The sequence below is a fragment of the Myiozetetes cayanensis genome, unplaced genomic scaffold (genome assembly GCF_022539395.1).
Source record: "Myiozetetes cayanensis isolate MyiCay16 unplaced genomic scaffold, myiCay2020 scf1, whole genome shotgun sequence".
Classification (NCBI taxonomy): domain Eukaryota; kingdom Metazoa; phylum Chordata; class Aves; order Passeriformes; family Tyrannidae; genus Myiozetetes; species Myiozetetes cayanensis.
In genome coordinates, this window is record NW_026086604.1 from 36,595,589 (window position 1) to 36,611,230 (window position 15,642).

General features: G+C 39.3%; 1 protein-coding gene across 1 annotated transcript in view; it reads left to right on the top strand.

Moving 5' to 3' along the window:
• The first annotated feature begins 226 nt into the window (after nt 1–226).
• Nucleotides 227–15,642, top strand: part of NSMAF (neutral sphingomyelinase activation associated factor) — a 43,110-nt gene continuing 27,694 nt past the window's right edge. The window contains exons 1-6 of the mRNA XM_050328943.1: nt 227–485; nt 10,707–10,796; nt 10,886–10,964; nt 11,056–11,123; nt 11,213–11,249; nt 14,001–14,051. Coding sequence (XP_050184900.1) covers nt 433–485; nt 10,707–10,796; nt 10,886–10,964; nt 11,056–11,123; nt 11,213–11,249; nt 14,001–14,051 — 378 coding nt within the window. The 5' untranslated portion in view covers nt 227–432. The remainder of the gene's footprint in view (nt 486–10,706; nt 10,797–10,885; nt 10,965–11,055; nt 11,124–11,212; nt 11,250–14,000; nt 14,052–15,642) is intronic.

The following is a 15,642-nucleotide window of genomic DNA, read 5'->3' on the forward strand; positions in this document are numbered from 1 at the left end:
CTTGTCAGGACTTCACCTTCTGCCCGGGCAGCTCTTGCCACACGCGTCGCGGGCGGAATGAATCTCACTGCAGTGGCACTGCACTGACAATTTTTATTCTAACCCAGGCACAGGGGCAGTTTCGCGGTGCGATAGAGCGTGAGTTTCCCTCGGTGCGCGCAGAGAGCCCCGCGCCGCAGAGGCCCCGCAGGGCCGCAGAGACGCCGCAGCCCGGGCGAGGGCGCAGAGCGCCGCTGCCGCCAGGATCCCTTTCCCCGGCTGCCTGAGCCACCTTCCCCCGCCTCTCCGCGCTATAAACGGGGCGGGACGGGCCCGCCAGCCCGGCTGCGGCCGCGGCCGGCCCGCTCTCCCCGCCTCCCTGAGGCGCGGCCTGGCCTGGCCCGGCCCGGCCTGCTGTGGCGGCGGCACCGGCACCTCGCCCGGGCGGCTTTCATGGCTTTCATCCGCAGGCGGCGGCTGGAGCGGGAGCTGTACTCCAAGGAGAGGTGAGCGGCACTGCCCCGGCGCTGCCCCGGCCGCCCCCGCTCGGGCGCGGCCCCGCGGCGGTCCCGGCGGAGCGGCCTCCAGGGAGGCCCCGGCGGGGCGGCGGGAGCTGTGCCCGGCTATTGCTGCACTGCCTCGCTTTGTTACTGTTCGGGGTCAGGTGGCTGGTGATTCCCCGGAGTTAAGGCCGAAAAGGGTGTAGAAAGGACCTGGGAAAATGAAAATGCTGCTTGCCTTGTGTAAACTGCATGTAAATAGCATCTGTATATTTCTGTTTATTTTTCCTCAGTTGTGTTGGTGGCATGGAGCTACAGCTCCATGTGTAGCTCTGCTACACTGGAGTTTGGGGTTTTTTCTTTGCCTTTTTTTTTTTTTTCTTTCCCTCTCTCTCTCCCCTGAACACTATAATCAGTGTATTGTCAGCCCTTAAATTACAGACTCTGTGCTGGCTCTTTAAAGTATTAAATTCAATTAGCCCTTTCCTGCTTGTTGACTGTAATCTGTTTTCTTTCTGGACATGCAACAAAGGCTCATCACACGTGCTTGAAGTGTATCCTGACTTTACTCCCTTATTTTTAGGTAGTGTCCCACTTTCTTTTTATGTGGCTTATCTGCATATGGCTTGTTGCAGAGTTTCAAAATCCTTTCCAATCTTTATATTTCCAGGTAGGAAGTATAAGGTGAGAGCAATAGGTCGGCGTGGGTCGTGCAGCAGAGGGACACGGTGGGAACAGGGATCCCCCGTTGTTTCCTGCTGCAGGAACCGTGTGGAGGCATCAGACTGGTCCCGTGCAAGCCCTGTGCAAATTCCTGTTGCAGGTCTCTGCTGGTTACACAGCACTGTTTATTGTTGTTGAGAAAACCGCATGATGAAGAGCTGGACTCACTCTGTCCACATAAATTCTGATTCATGGCTGTACAGCCCGTGACGCTACCACATCCTCTGAAGTGCTTTTTGAAGTACAAACGTGTTCAGGATCACTTTTTGTCTTCTTGTTTATCTCGTTTTTGGGGGCTGCTGTGGTCTCAGTTGTGTGTGAAGGGCTGCAGGGAGAATGGAGAGTCTTCTTGTGTAGAAGGAAAAGAGAAGGATTTTTAATTTGTTTTAATTATTTTTTAAGTAAAACATCTTAATTGTAGGAAAGGCAAGAAGAATGACTCTGTTAGCTCTGTTAAGGATGTAATGTAAATAGTCTCCTTTTTTTTTTTTGAGAAGCTGAGAAAAAAGGCCAAAACTCATCAGACTTGTCTCAAAGATCCCAAGTGGGATCTAAATCTCTTCTAAAAAGCCCTGAAAACAAACTCAACATATTAATGTCTGCCAGCATTGCTGATCTGCAGTTATTGATGAGAACTTTTTTCTTTGCTCATACTTGGAAGCATTTCAGGATTTTATTATTTGAGTTCGTAATTTGAGCTCTTCATGAAAGATGAGTCTCCTTCTCATTTGCTCTGGCAGCTTTTCCTGTATCTGCAAACTCATTTCTCTGTTTCTTGCCCTTACCTAACAATTGATATTTGTGTAAAATCAAAGTAAATTTGTATATATTTTGTACCCCATATCAGGTCTTTCCCCTCCCTCTCTTCCTGTGCTTTTCTGAATTAGGAAATCTTAAAAACATTTAAGTGATTTAAAAGATTTTGAGCTTTGAAATGTCAGATTAGAAATACCGAATTTTTATCACCTGTTTTCCTCAAAGTTCTCCCTTAAAACAGCAAAAACCTCTTCTCTTTATTGCTTAATTGAAGGGACAACCTCTGAGAACTTTTCTCCTTCCTGCTGGGTGGTGGTTACAGAGACATCAACTTCTGCTTTAAAGCTTCTCTTGGTCTTTGTATCCTTGATGTAGATATTTCCTATTTGAGATGGCCAGGACTTTTTGAAACTTCGTGGCAGCTGCATTTGTTGTGTGGTTTTGGGTTTAGGTTTTGGTGTTGTTGTTGTTGGTTGGTTGGTTTTATTTGTACATTGCTTTCCACAAAGCAATAAGCTGTAGAAGTTCCGGTTAAGGGTCCTGTAAAACTTGGTAAGCAAGTTAAATCTTCTTATGCGGTTGCTGGGGGGGTGGGGTGGGGTGGGGTGGGGAAGGGGAGATCAGAGTGGTTTTAAGTGATCTGAAAAAAAAAAAAATTCTTCTTAACTAATTAGTTAGTCTGCTTTCACATCTGGTTACATAAACCTTCTTTTCTGACTATATGCCATTTTCTAGTAGAAAACAAGAAAATGTTGAAATGTCCTGTGAGCACACCGAGGACAAGGAGCGGGTTTTACTTTACATTTGATTGAACAGATCCATGTCTCTGCTGAGCAGGGTTCACTCTATAAGGAATTTATCCTTAAAATTCATCTGTATCTCTGTTTCAGCTGTGTTTGTCTCTATTTTCACTTTACCCAGGTGTTCAGGGTGCAGTTATTATGTCCCTTTTTAGTTAGTGCTGTATGCATGGTTATCCAGTTTATTTAATCCCTAAAATATTAATCCTTCATGACAGGAATCCTTTTTTTACAAACAACTTTAGTTCCAAAACTTCAAATTAAATTACATGGTGTTTTGGCTCAAGTTGTCACTCCCTTAGTAAACTGATTTCTCGGTTGTGTTGGCAGCGTGCCCAAAGGTGGGCAAGTGTAACACTGTACCACTTGATACATAGACTCTATAAATAGTTCTCCTGGTTTGTCTTGCGTGGTTCTTGGCTTCCAGTGTGAGGAGTTCACCTCTTCTGCTGGAAGTATCACTCACATGACACAACCTACTGGCAGCATGTAGGAGCTGAAGATGGATCTTTTGTGTGATGGCTGCTTGTGCATTGGGTCTTTTTTGTTTGGTTTTTTGGTGGGTTTTTTTGGTGTGTTTTTTTTGTTTGTTTGGTTTTGGTTTGTTGTTTTGTTTTTGTTTGTTCTTTTGGGTTTTTTTTTTTTTTAATCTGGAGCATTATCTTACTCTGTTGGGACAAAATAGACAAAATGAAAGCTTTTATTCAAACATCAGCAAATGAGTCCTACAGCTGGCCTGTAGATACTTAGCTTTTGTTAGGAGAGGGTTTAATTTTAGAATTGGTTTTACATAACTCTGGGCTGCTGCTGGATTGGGCTGGTCTGCTTTTTCATCCCTGGCAACATCCTTTTATTATCAGGATTGTACTTCCAGTATCGGGTCAAGTGATTGTGCAAGGTGTAGTGGATCAACCACTTGAAATCCTTGTGTCCAAGTAGATTTCCAACATGTGCTTTTCTGATGAAGTGATGAAAATAGTAAGAATTCAATCACACATCAGGAATTTAAAGAAGAATCAGTGGGGTACCTTCTTTGGGTGGTGTAAACAGGCTTTTGCCAAGGCACTGATCCCTGCACAGTCATTTCTGTGTCCAGTTTGAACAAGTCCAGCGCTTCAGCTGGTAGGCAAAATTGGTATATAAAAATATATGGGTGTATAAATAAGTATATAAAATGAACTGTGGGTTTGTTGTTGGTTTGGTTTTTTTTTCTGCCCACGTTTTTGGTCTCAGATGAGGTTTTTTTTCAAAGTGATGTATAGAGGAACATGCTCATCAAGCAAAGTAAAAATAGAATTCTCAAGTAGACTAAACCTGATGCAATACTCTTTCTATTTGGAGGATATTTCGTAGTATCTTGGCAGGACTTTCAAAGCCCAGTTTGCATTTTGTAAAGTGTGCTTCACTTCATTGTTGCCTACTCTGAACAATGCTAGGAATGTTTGGGCGCTGTTTGGGGTTTCAAATCTTATGTATTGAGAATGACATCACATGAAGTGAAGTTTTTCAAGTGTTTTCCTGCTACTTAGGTCCTAGTTTTCCTATGCATCTTGGGTGTGTTCTTGACTCGTATTCCTCAGCCCTTTTCTGAGTGGCAATTATGTGGGAGCTCTTTGAAAAAGGCATTAAGTTTTGTTTTTCTTGGCAAGGTCGCTGCTTTTCTTTTTTTTTTTCTTTTTTCTTCCCCTGAAGCTGCTTCTCAAAGCAATACTGATTCCCTTCACTAGAAAATACTGTCCACATCACTTGCATATGATTTTTTTCTGTTGTTCTTAGTGTAATTTTTTGGGGAATATACAAAGCTAGGAATTTGAAATAAGTCAAGCAAAATTATACTGGCATGCTTTAATTTACTTCTCCCCTTAAGTGTAGGTGTTTGCCTTTTAAGCTCAAACAGTTCCTCATAGACTAGTAAAAGATTAACTCTTTACTCCACCAGGTTCTGTATACTTCTCACACTGGGTGGGAATCGAAGGTGTGCTAACACAAAAGCAGTTAGAGCCTACATTAAAGTTATCTGGGGGGAGGTAGAGGTGAGTGTGCCTATATGATATTGATTATATGTTGCTTTGCCTCCTGCCCCCACCCTGCTCAATACAATCTCCTACAGACAGGCACAACTCTATGGCTGAAAATCTTTTTTTCCATTTTAGATCTGTGAAACTTCTTGTGTTATTTGAAGTTAGTGGCATTGGTTTTTCCAGCTATGTGAATTGTTATAATAGAAGATACTCCCTTAGCTATCATGTTCTTCTTTCTCCCCACACCAAGCTGCTGCTGCTGTTGATTTTGAATACAGAACTTACATTGAACATGAGAAGTAACAGCATAAGTGCCTTTCCACCCACTTACAGTGAGCTCAAGCTTGTAAAGCTCAAGGCTTTGCCTGGGTGGCAGCAGTGGCTACCAATTTATTTCACCCTGAGAAGTGAAACTGCCTCTTTCTCAGCACCTCTGACAGCAGAGCTGCTGTGCAGGTTTGCTGCCTTCCAAAGGGTAAGGCCTTGTTGCCAACCACCTTGTTCTTGCACCTGACCCCTTCACATTGTACTGGCTCTGGTACTTCATGTGCCCTTCCATGGACTGATCCAGGTTACTAAAACTGCAAAACTGTCCTGAAGAAACTCCACAGTTCTGAACAGAAGCTCGTTTTCTGTTCTATCTGCTAATGTGATAATTTTTTCAGTTGTAATTGGCTGATCTCCACAACTGTAAGTAGTTTTTGAGACACTTCAAGTGGGTGAGACCAACAAAGCTATTGAAGCTTCTTCTCTTTTTTTTTTTTTTAAGTTACAATTTTCAAATATTACATGTATTAAGAAAATACTGTCATTTTGGAAGTTTTCTGAAAACTTGCCTGCTATTGATGAGACTTTGAGGATATAGACTGGACTGTTAAGGTATAGTATAAGGCACTGAACACCTTGCAAACTCTCCTCCTTTCATGGGGTTTGAACTTCCTTTGAAAATCTTGTCTAATTTGTCTCCGTGTAATTTTCAAAATAATATATTTTTTTAAATAGTCTCTTATGTCAAGTTAAATGTACAAGAAAAAATGGTCAATGATCCCTGAAGACATGGCTGTGGCTTACTAACTTTGTCAGTCTGTTGCAAGCCATTAAATAGCACTGTGACCACAAAATTGCAGACATAAACCTGTGAAATGTCTCTATTAGGAAGCAAGCTTAAAAATAGCCTGTAATACACTTTAAGGTGTGAGTTTTATTGCTTGATTTCAAAAGATTTTGTGTCAACAGGTATTTGAGTTCCTTTCCAAGATATAACATTACATTTCTCTAAGTAGATTTTTAATAAATAGTCATTAAATCATTTATACTTGGGAATTGTCAAGTAAAACTTGGGTTATTAATTTTGAAAATGTATTGAAATGAACCACTTGCTGATAATAACAAAAATATCTCAAAATTGATCCTTTTCTGTTTGCCTGCAAAAGAACTTTGTGATATTCGATTATTACTGTATTATAGGTAAACAAATTTTAGAGCAGTAGGCAAATGTAGAAGGTCCCTTTGGTTTCTATTAAACACAACTCTTTCTGTTAGAACCGGAATTGGTTCTTTTTTTTGTTTGGTTTCAAGTTTGGTTGGGGGGTGGGGGGTGTTTGTTTATTTTGGGTTTGTTTTTTGGTTTGTTTTTTTTTTTTTTTTTCCAGATACTGGTTGTTGCTGATAATTTAAAAGTACAAAAAAAAATCCCAGCTGTTTTCATTTTAGATACCAAAGCATTTTTGTACATTTGCCGATTAAAGCTTATGATTTGCCTGACTAACTGCTGAGGTTGAGGGGTTATTTATGTCTTGGGGTCAGACTTGAAGGCAAGGGAGGGTAGGCTGGGAACAGACTTGCTTATTGTTATTTGAGTTGACATTGGTTCTGTGATCCAGGGCGTACAGTCTGTGCTGTTAATTACTCAGCACAGGGAACTGTACAGCTGCTCAGTGGCTGAAGACCAAAACACAGTTTTCACCCATCACAGGTTTAATCAGTTTCTTATACAGGGCATCTCATGCATTCTCTTACTACTGTTATTTGTTGTGTGGGGTTTTTTGTTGTTGTTGTTGTCGTGTCATGTGCAGAAGAATTAAATTAGTCTTTTAGGTCCATACTAAGCATGCATTCAAATTCTTGTTGTAGGACTACGTAGCAGTTGATAGTATATAAGTTTGGTACGCCAGTCCTCTTGATATCACAAGTTTCTTTGGAATACCTTCTTCAGCTCTTTGCTTAGGCAGTCAGTCTAAAGTCCAGCTGCTCAGCTGCACATTGAAGATCCCCAGTGCTGTAATTTTATAGCTGCTGTGGTTGATGTCCTGTTTTTTTCAGGCCTTCACGACACTTTGCCTACTTATGCAAAATACTTGAGACTGGTCTGATCCCTTGCTATCTGTAGATACTTGTTAAACCTTCTGGCAAGCCTGAAGTATCATCCTGTGTAGTGATGGTTCTCAAGAGGGACCTTGTTGATACAGTAACTATCAGTGGCTCTATTTGTTTATGTGAAAGATATTTGCTCTGTGAAGATAAAAAACTCTGACTGTACTCTAGTAGCATCGGATGAAACTTGACTTTTTTCCTTTTTTTTTTTTTTTTTTTTGACAACCCTATGGATCATTAACACAGGCAAATGAAATTTAAATATTTAACCAGTAAAGACAGATTAGTTGAGAAGTTCCTGGAGGCTGTTCCAGAGATGAGGCATCATAAGAGTTCACTATCAGCAGTAACTTGAACTGATCTAGATTTGTTAGCCAATAGTTGAGATGCAAGTCTGAAAATTTTGTTTTCACTTATGGCATTGTATTAGTTTTTAAAAGGGGCAGTTTTTGTGACAGAATCTTTGGACAGGCTGTTAAGTTCATCCCAGTATGCTGTGGGTGCTTGAGAGGAGTAGAGATTGGTGATTCTGTTTGTGGAGATTTGATATCTGACTGTCTGCCTGCAGAAGTGACTTACTGCAGCCTGAAAATATAGGAAAATGCAGTTAGAGTAAATAGAATTGCAAGTAGAGTAGCAACAAGTATAGAAATGCTTGGAAGAGTCTACAGAACCAAATGTACTCTGTGGAGAGTGGAGGGGAAGGATAAAATGTGGAAAATGCACTTGCCCTATATGAGGTATAAAGTTTGAAGAAATGCTTTTAACAGCTGCCAGCCAGCAATACAAACCTTTCTCAAGACAGGAAAGCTGAGGTCAGTGAACGTGAGATCACGGCTTAGGAGCTCACTGGTCTCCAGCAAGGAGCTCTGCAGAGATGCTGTCTCTGTAAACTTGGGGAGTGAGTAGTCACGTGGAAGAGACACAGAGAGAGAGAATAGCAAAAGGCTAAACTGGATGCTACTAGTAAACATGGCATTTTAAAGAAAAGAAACCTACAATTTCCCGAAGTACCTAAGTAGCCTATACAAAGAGTTTTTCTTGAGTTTTTGTGCATACCTTGTGCATTTTTTTTTCCATGAAATCATCTGATTCAACAGGAGTAAGGATTATGCCAAGGAAAGTGTACCTCAAGTCCTTCCCAGTAGCCCAGAGCTTCTGATTTTGGGAAGGTGAATTGATTCATAAAGTGCCAGCTGTAAAGATAAAACAGTTTCATGGAGATAGTTATAATGAAAAATTTGGAAGAGAACTCTCTTGTTTTATGTGTTTTGGGTTATGGTGAGCATGTTCTAGTTACTGGGAATAACAGCCGATGTTTTGATGTTAAAACCATGGCTTGTCTTGAATATATAAAGGATGCCTGCATTTACCAAAAACTTTACTTTTAACTCTGGTAATTACCAGTGCTGTCAACAGATGAATTTGGAAAGAGTATAAAAATATGAGGAGTTTGTCAGAAAACTAGGTGAGACAAAGGAAAGAACCCAAGAATGAAGAATTTCAGAAATGAATTCTATTAACCAGGCATTGTCAGCTTTCCTGGGGAAAAAAAATTATGGTACCTTGTATGTCATTTCTGTGAAGCTGATTGTTCCCTATGTCAATAGTGTCTGTTTCCAGATGAAATAAAATATTTTTCAAACAAATCTGAGCATTGCCATTGTTCCTAGCTTTTTACTTAAATATTTTGGCTTGTGGATAATGAACTAAATGTATATGTTTATAAATGCTAGGAAAAAAAGCATTCTGATGGTGAGTTCCTCTTTATATATCCAAATGTAGCTTTATTAAAAACTTTGAATTTAAAAATGTGATAGGACTTGCAAGAATCTGAGTTCTCAAAAGCACAGAAATTTTAGGTTGGTCCCAGATGATTTCAACTGGATGATGTGTTAAGAAATGTAATTTAATGGTAACTGTGTAGAAGCTGCTATGGTTTCATATGCTAAGTGTGATGCCATATGGTACAGAATAACCCTTGATCACTTGGGGTCAGCTGTCCTGGCTGTGTCCCCTTCCAGCTCCTTGTGGACTCCCAGCCCCCTTGCTGGCAGAGTGGGGTGAGAAGCAGAAAATGCCTTGACTCTGTTTAAGCACTGCTCAGCAGTAACAAAAACCACCTCTGAATTATCAACACTGTTTTCAGCACAAATCCAAAACAAAGCCCCATAGTAGATATTGTGAAGAAAATCAAGCACAAGAAAAACAGCACAATGGGATCATAAAATGCCTGTTTTCAAGAGAGGAGAGGTAAAGATAAAGCTGGTTTGAAAAAGCAGCAGAGAATTAGGACAAGGTGTCTTGGACACAGAGGCAGTTTTGTGTGTATGGACCCACTGTTACTTGTAGTTACAGTAAACTTTTATTGTTATGTTCTGTTTCACGTAACAGCCACAACACAAATCTTTAAGTGAACAAGATGTATTTTCCAATAATGCTATTTTTTTTATTGTGAAATATACTTTTTTAATGAACAGGCTATTCAATTCATCCAGTTCATTTTGTGAACTCTCAATGTATTTACTGCTGTTTGAATACTGCTCTGGGGACTCTTGGTGTTTATTAGTGTTTTCACGGGCATTTCTCACGAAGCACATCATGAACACAGTACAAAAAACTCCAGGTGTGGATGTGAATAAATACTAAGTACTTCTGCAGATCAGACCAGCCCTGCACACAAACAAGCTATTTTGCTTCCAACTGAAGTGCTATGTTCTTGCTCCTCCTGCTATATCAGGATCTTCTGGCATGTTCCCCACAGCTGAAACACTAAGTGTTCGCCCTATTAGAAAACTGTTGACTTTTGATCACTTGCAGCAGTTTGAGAATGCATTTTCATGTTCCCTCTGATCTGCCCTATTTGCATTTACGTGGTACCAGCACAATATTGCCACGATCCAGCAATTAAATATTTTAGAAGAGTTCAATTTCTTATTTTTGCTTTGTTGTTGCTGAGGTTTGTTGTTGATTGGATTAGTCCCCACTGACTTCCCGTGGGGTTGAACAGGCAGTGGTACAGAGGAAGTACAGGATGGGTGGCTGGAGAGGTAGGCAATGCTTCCTTGGAGCTCATCCATCAGGCGACTCAGCCGCGTTGTAAAATCTGTAAACGTGTTTTCACTTAACACTTTAGAGCAATGTAATTTGGCCTTGCTTCAAAATGATCTAATTTCCTTCATTCTAATCGATGAGTTCCTGCCCTTCCTTTTTAAGTCATTGCACATTTTGACTGGCATACACAGGTCAGGCCTAAACTGATCTTTACTGGGTAGAAAGCCTGGCTATACTAGAATAGTTTCCACTGGAGGCACGTGAACAAAATCAAATATCTAACCTTATATATGCTGGAAGAGCATCAATTGATCTTCCTTCGTGTATATACAAATTTTCCTATAGGTTGTTCCTTTAAAAAGTAAAAATAATGCATTCTTGGTATATGGAGCACAGCCCAGAAATCAGTGAAGACTTCCTAAACACTTGATATCTTTTATTAAGAATACTAACTGTGAAGGTATTTCCTCTTGAAATTAATTATTTTTATTTGTTTGTAGGTTTTCACTACTTCTTCTTAACCTGGAAGAATATTATTTTGAACAGCACACAGCTAATCATATTATAAATAAAGGTCACAAAGATGAAAGGTACACAACTTTTACATCCTTTCATTTACTGGAGTCATTCTAGTCTCGTGTATTTGAACACAACTAATTTTTTTTATTATTTCTTTTAGAAAATTCAGAGGCTCTCTAAAAATCTGTTCAAAGTCAATTATCTTTGAACCAGATGACAACATCCAACCCATTATCAAGGTAAGCAGTGTGAACTTAAATTTTCTGGTAACTTAAGAGTCTCTTTAAAAAGGTTTTAAGAAAGATTTTATATTTTTATGACTTGCTGCAGATACCACTGAGAGACTGCATTAGTATAAAGGCCCCAGAAGATAATGAAGCAAATAATCCTTTCACACGGTAGGTGAATTTGGGTTACTGTATACATGTATTTAAATTCCTTTAAAACTGAAACACCCATCACTTCAGATATCTTATTTACATTTTAGGGATACATCTGGAGGGATTTCAGTTCTATGTAGCCAGGTAAGACCTGCATATAACAGTTTCTTGATGTATAAATGAGTGAGGTTACATAAAGAAGCAAACTTACATTCTTTAATGGTGTTTGTCTCAAAACTGGAGTCCTAGGGTAGAGAGTTAACTGAAAACAAAACTAATTAGTGTCAAAAACTCAGCAGTAATATGAAGCTTTTGATACTGGAAATTTTGAACTGTTAATGACTTCATAAAGTCATTAATTTCATAAAGTGAACTTTTTGCAATTTGCGTTTTATAATTGAGCTTAAGGAAACTTTAGAATTGAATGAAAGAGGAGGGTAGACTGAAATGCTTTCTTCTACTTCCTCTGGTGTGTTGTGGTAATGGCAAAGACATCTTGATCCTTGCAGTTCAGTTTTGTGAAAACTTTGGATTGTGCTGTATGTCCACCAAACAGTTTTGAGAAACTGTATTGAAATATTGTCTTTAAGTTTCAGTCAAGAGTTGTGTTTAACTTAGATGTTCATACTTAAAGTTAACCAAGGGAATACAGTTCAGATTTTGATAAATAGCAGTTAGTAGGTGTTCCAAAGCTGTAAAAGTTTCAAAATGATGTTTTCATTTTGGGAAAGAATGATGTTGAGGTGGGAAATACTATTTTAAACATTCTAGCATATTTGTGAAACCTGTCTTTAATAATACCTGAAATTGATAGCCGTGCTCAGTTACGTACTGCTGCAGTAAAAAATAAACTCAGACATTTAATATTATCCATACCAGAGAAGTTTGTGCACTGTGTTAAAGTAATCAGTATATATGATTTCATCTTGAAACTGCTTCTGTGAAGAATACTGTGTAGTCAGGGTTTCTTGAGTTGGTGGGATTTTTGTGTATCGAGTGTTTGTAAAAAAGATGTTTCTAACTGTTCCATGCAATGGTTCCACCATACACCATTAGTAAATGTTCTTAAGAATAAATGATTATAAAAAACATAGGAAAGAAGCATTCATTTTTAAGATAGCAAGTGTGGTTAGAACCCCTGACTCCTTCTGTGTGCAGCTTGCTAGTCATCATTCTGTCTCTGGGGAAGTGTTCTGAAATTATTGGGTAGGATGATAAATGCTGGTATTTTGTGTAAGAGCATACCGACTTCCAAGTGTCAAGTAGTCACTTGTACTTATGACACATCATGATCTAATTATAAATATATTTCTAAGTAGAATTCTGCCTTGTAGGAAACTGCATGTAGTGAATAATTGGAACATCTTAAACATTTTTGCCTTTTGGACTCAAAAAAAAATTGTTAATACATAACTGGATAAACAGCTTTTCTTTATGCAACAGGCAACTTAGAAACTGATGGCTTTAAAAACAGTAAATGGGAATAATAATTTGAGAATATTTCAGTATTTTTTCTTGAGATAAAATTGTGGGGAAAATCCTCTAAAATAGGGAATGAATAGAGTATGCTAAAATTTCTGCTCAACTTACAAGTAAAGGAAAAAAAAAGTCTACTCTTTCTTGTAGCATGAAGTATTCAGTGTACAATAATGTTTAGTCATCCCACAGAAGAACAATCTGAGTTTCTCATTCTGATTCTCCTGTGGCATGATTCAGGTCTGATGTCAGATGAATGACTCTAATTGCCATTAGTTTTTGTGTAGCACTTGGAGAGGCATGCTGAGCTTGTGAGCTTCTGAGCACACCACTTATTTTCTTTAGCTGGGCGGTGCTGTGAGTGGTCCCTTGGTGATGGCTTGCTCTGTTGTCAGCTGGTGGAAGTGGGAAGGCTCTATGTAGCAGCCTGGAGGCTTCTGGCTAGAACATGGTACCTATCTCTTCTTGCCAGTTTGGTACTTGTCCTTGGTTTGAGGCTGCTGCCACAGTGCCTTGGAGTGTAGCCTTGGATGTGGTAGCTGTAGAAATGAAACCGAGGCACTGGAAAAGACTCCTTGATTGGCCAAGTCTCTTGGACCATGAACTAGAAGACAGTAGGTGATGCGGTCCAGTGTGTTTTGTGCAGTTCAGAACCAATCCTGAATCGTGTACTTTAGGCCTTTAGCAAACTTTAGCAAGTTTGAGCTTTCCCTACAAACAGAGCAAAACCATGACTTATTTCTGGCTTGCCTTTCAGACAGTGGATAGATAGTAAGGCACAAATATCTACAAGCCAATGTTCTAGCAGTCAAGTCGTTTTATAGAAGTTGTGAGAGTGTTGTGAAGGAGAGTAGTTTCATATGGCTTTTGTGGGGGGAAGATCCTCTCAGATGTGAGAAGAAATAAAACTGTTAGAAAGCATGCCATGGGATGAGAGAAGAAATCTGGTGTCCGTGGTGGTTGGAACTGGAAGCAAAGTATTTAGCAGCAGAAGAAAGGCATTCATTTGAGAAAGTTTACATAGTAGTTTATGTTGTGATTTGCCAGTCTGGGGTAATTCCCATTTGGACAAAACTCTAAGGCCATGAGTCACCAGAAGAGAGGGAGGATCTTTCTCCTGAATGTAGCTGTGTGTGTTGGCTTTAGTATTGCAACTCCTTGAAGGTCATGTGATTAGCATAAAAGCCTACTATAAACTACATAAGTAAGCCTCTGAACTAAACTGGATTCTTGCCCCTTCTTGCTACTAGCTGATATAAAAAGCTCATTGTTTTTCTACAGTTTATCTGGGGTAGCTAAAGCAGGATATTACAACACAGTGTTTTGCTTGCTTAAACAGTGTTCTTAGCTTTGTATTTATCAGTACTTCTGATTCATTTTATTATTTTTTAATGTCTGAAACTGTAATGTCTCTTTCAGGTTTTTCTCATTAAAGAAAGGAATGTTATTGCACCCTATAAAACAATAAGAGTGAGTATATATTTTTTTGCTGTTCTTAGCAAGCTGAAGTTTTGCAAGGATTTACATTCTCATTTCTGAAAGAGTAAGATAATTATCATTTGAGGAATATGACAGTAAAGGTTGGGGAAAAAAAAGTAATTGTGCATATTGAAAAAACACATCTGAATTCTTCCATGATGGCTTTCTGATATTTCTTAAAGGACACACTGCAGACTTCATGCTTGCCATTTACCTCGATGTTTAGCTCTTTCGGCTCAACAGTCAGAGCTGTCAGTGGGCTGCTAATATTCAGTGGACACTGCATCCTGGATAAATGGCTTCTCCTCAGTTCTCCTCAGACCTCAGATGAGAGATTGATAATTGGTATTTTCCATCTGAGTGCTTCACATTTCAAAGAAATTGCAGATTAGGTGGCTCACATCAGAAATTGGAGGTTACTTCTAGTTGCTTTCTGCTGATGAGATCGGTTTGCTCTGATTCTGAGCCTGGAGGCTTCGAGGCATGGAGGTAAGGGTTTTTCACCTGAAGTGTGAGATGAGTTAGGATGCAGACACAAAAAAAAAAAAAAGCAGAGTCGTTAGACATATTGCCCAAGAATTGAAACAGACAGAATTATATTTCTCAATATATTTGTGCAAGTAAGAAATGTCAAGAATGATGGAGTCCATACATTTGCATTACTGTAGTGAACAACAAAGAGGCAAGAGATGATTTCTGTTCTCCCAGCAACTCCTTTGGGTTGGTTTTGTGATTAGATCTGCCTATAAACTGGGAGTTTAAATTTTTATTTCTTTGTTTGTTTTATTCTGTTAATTCCTCATGTGTTAAACCTGTTTTGTCTTCTGGTTCTTCCATTTTCTGTTTTGCATCCGTGTGCAAGATTTATTAAGTATCACAGAAATACCTTCTCCCATTGCCAACACAGTGAAAGAGAAAAGAATCAGAAGGACTGTTTAGAAGGCTTTTCACTTCATTTTCTCCTAAGTTATGATTCATCCATAGCTAAAACATTTCTGACAGTTAACCATTACAATTTACTTCACTAAAGTGCAGCTGTGTTTCTGCATTTTAAAACAAGTTCACCTTCAATCACTTCTGAATTTTTTTCTGTTGCTGCTAAATGTCTTCTACTTGAATCATTGCCAGTTCCATATGTTTCAGTGAGTGCTGGAATTGGGTAATACGTTTTATCTCCCTTGTCTTGCATCGATTATTTCAGATCAATTACAAAATACTGAGCTATTGTCTTTGCACACGGCTGAAGAGCTACAGAGACAACTGCTCACATAAGCTTTTACATTGTTGGCTGTAAGCAATCCTTATAGACCATCCACTAGGATTTCTGAGAGCTGTGTTTTCCCTGTTGAAGGAAAATGGTGCTCTGGGTGAAATGTTACAATGCTTTTATCTAACTTGCTTCTGAATTCCTTGTCTCCCTATAACCCAGTTCCATTTGCTTCCTGAAGCATGCTTTCCTCTTGGATTGGTGTCAGTTCAGCTCAGATCACATACATTACACCAAAGATTGTCTAGATTTCCATGTCTTTCTTCCTGCAGTTTTAAATTAATCCAACTATATCCACTGACCAATGTATTGCTG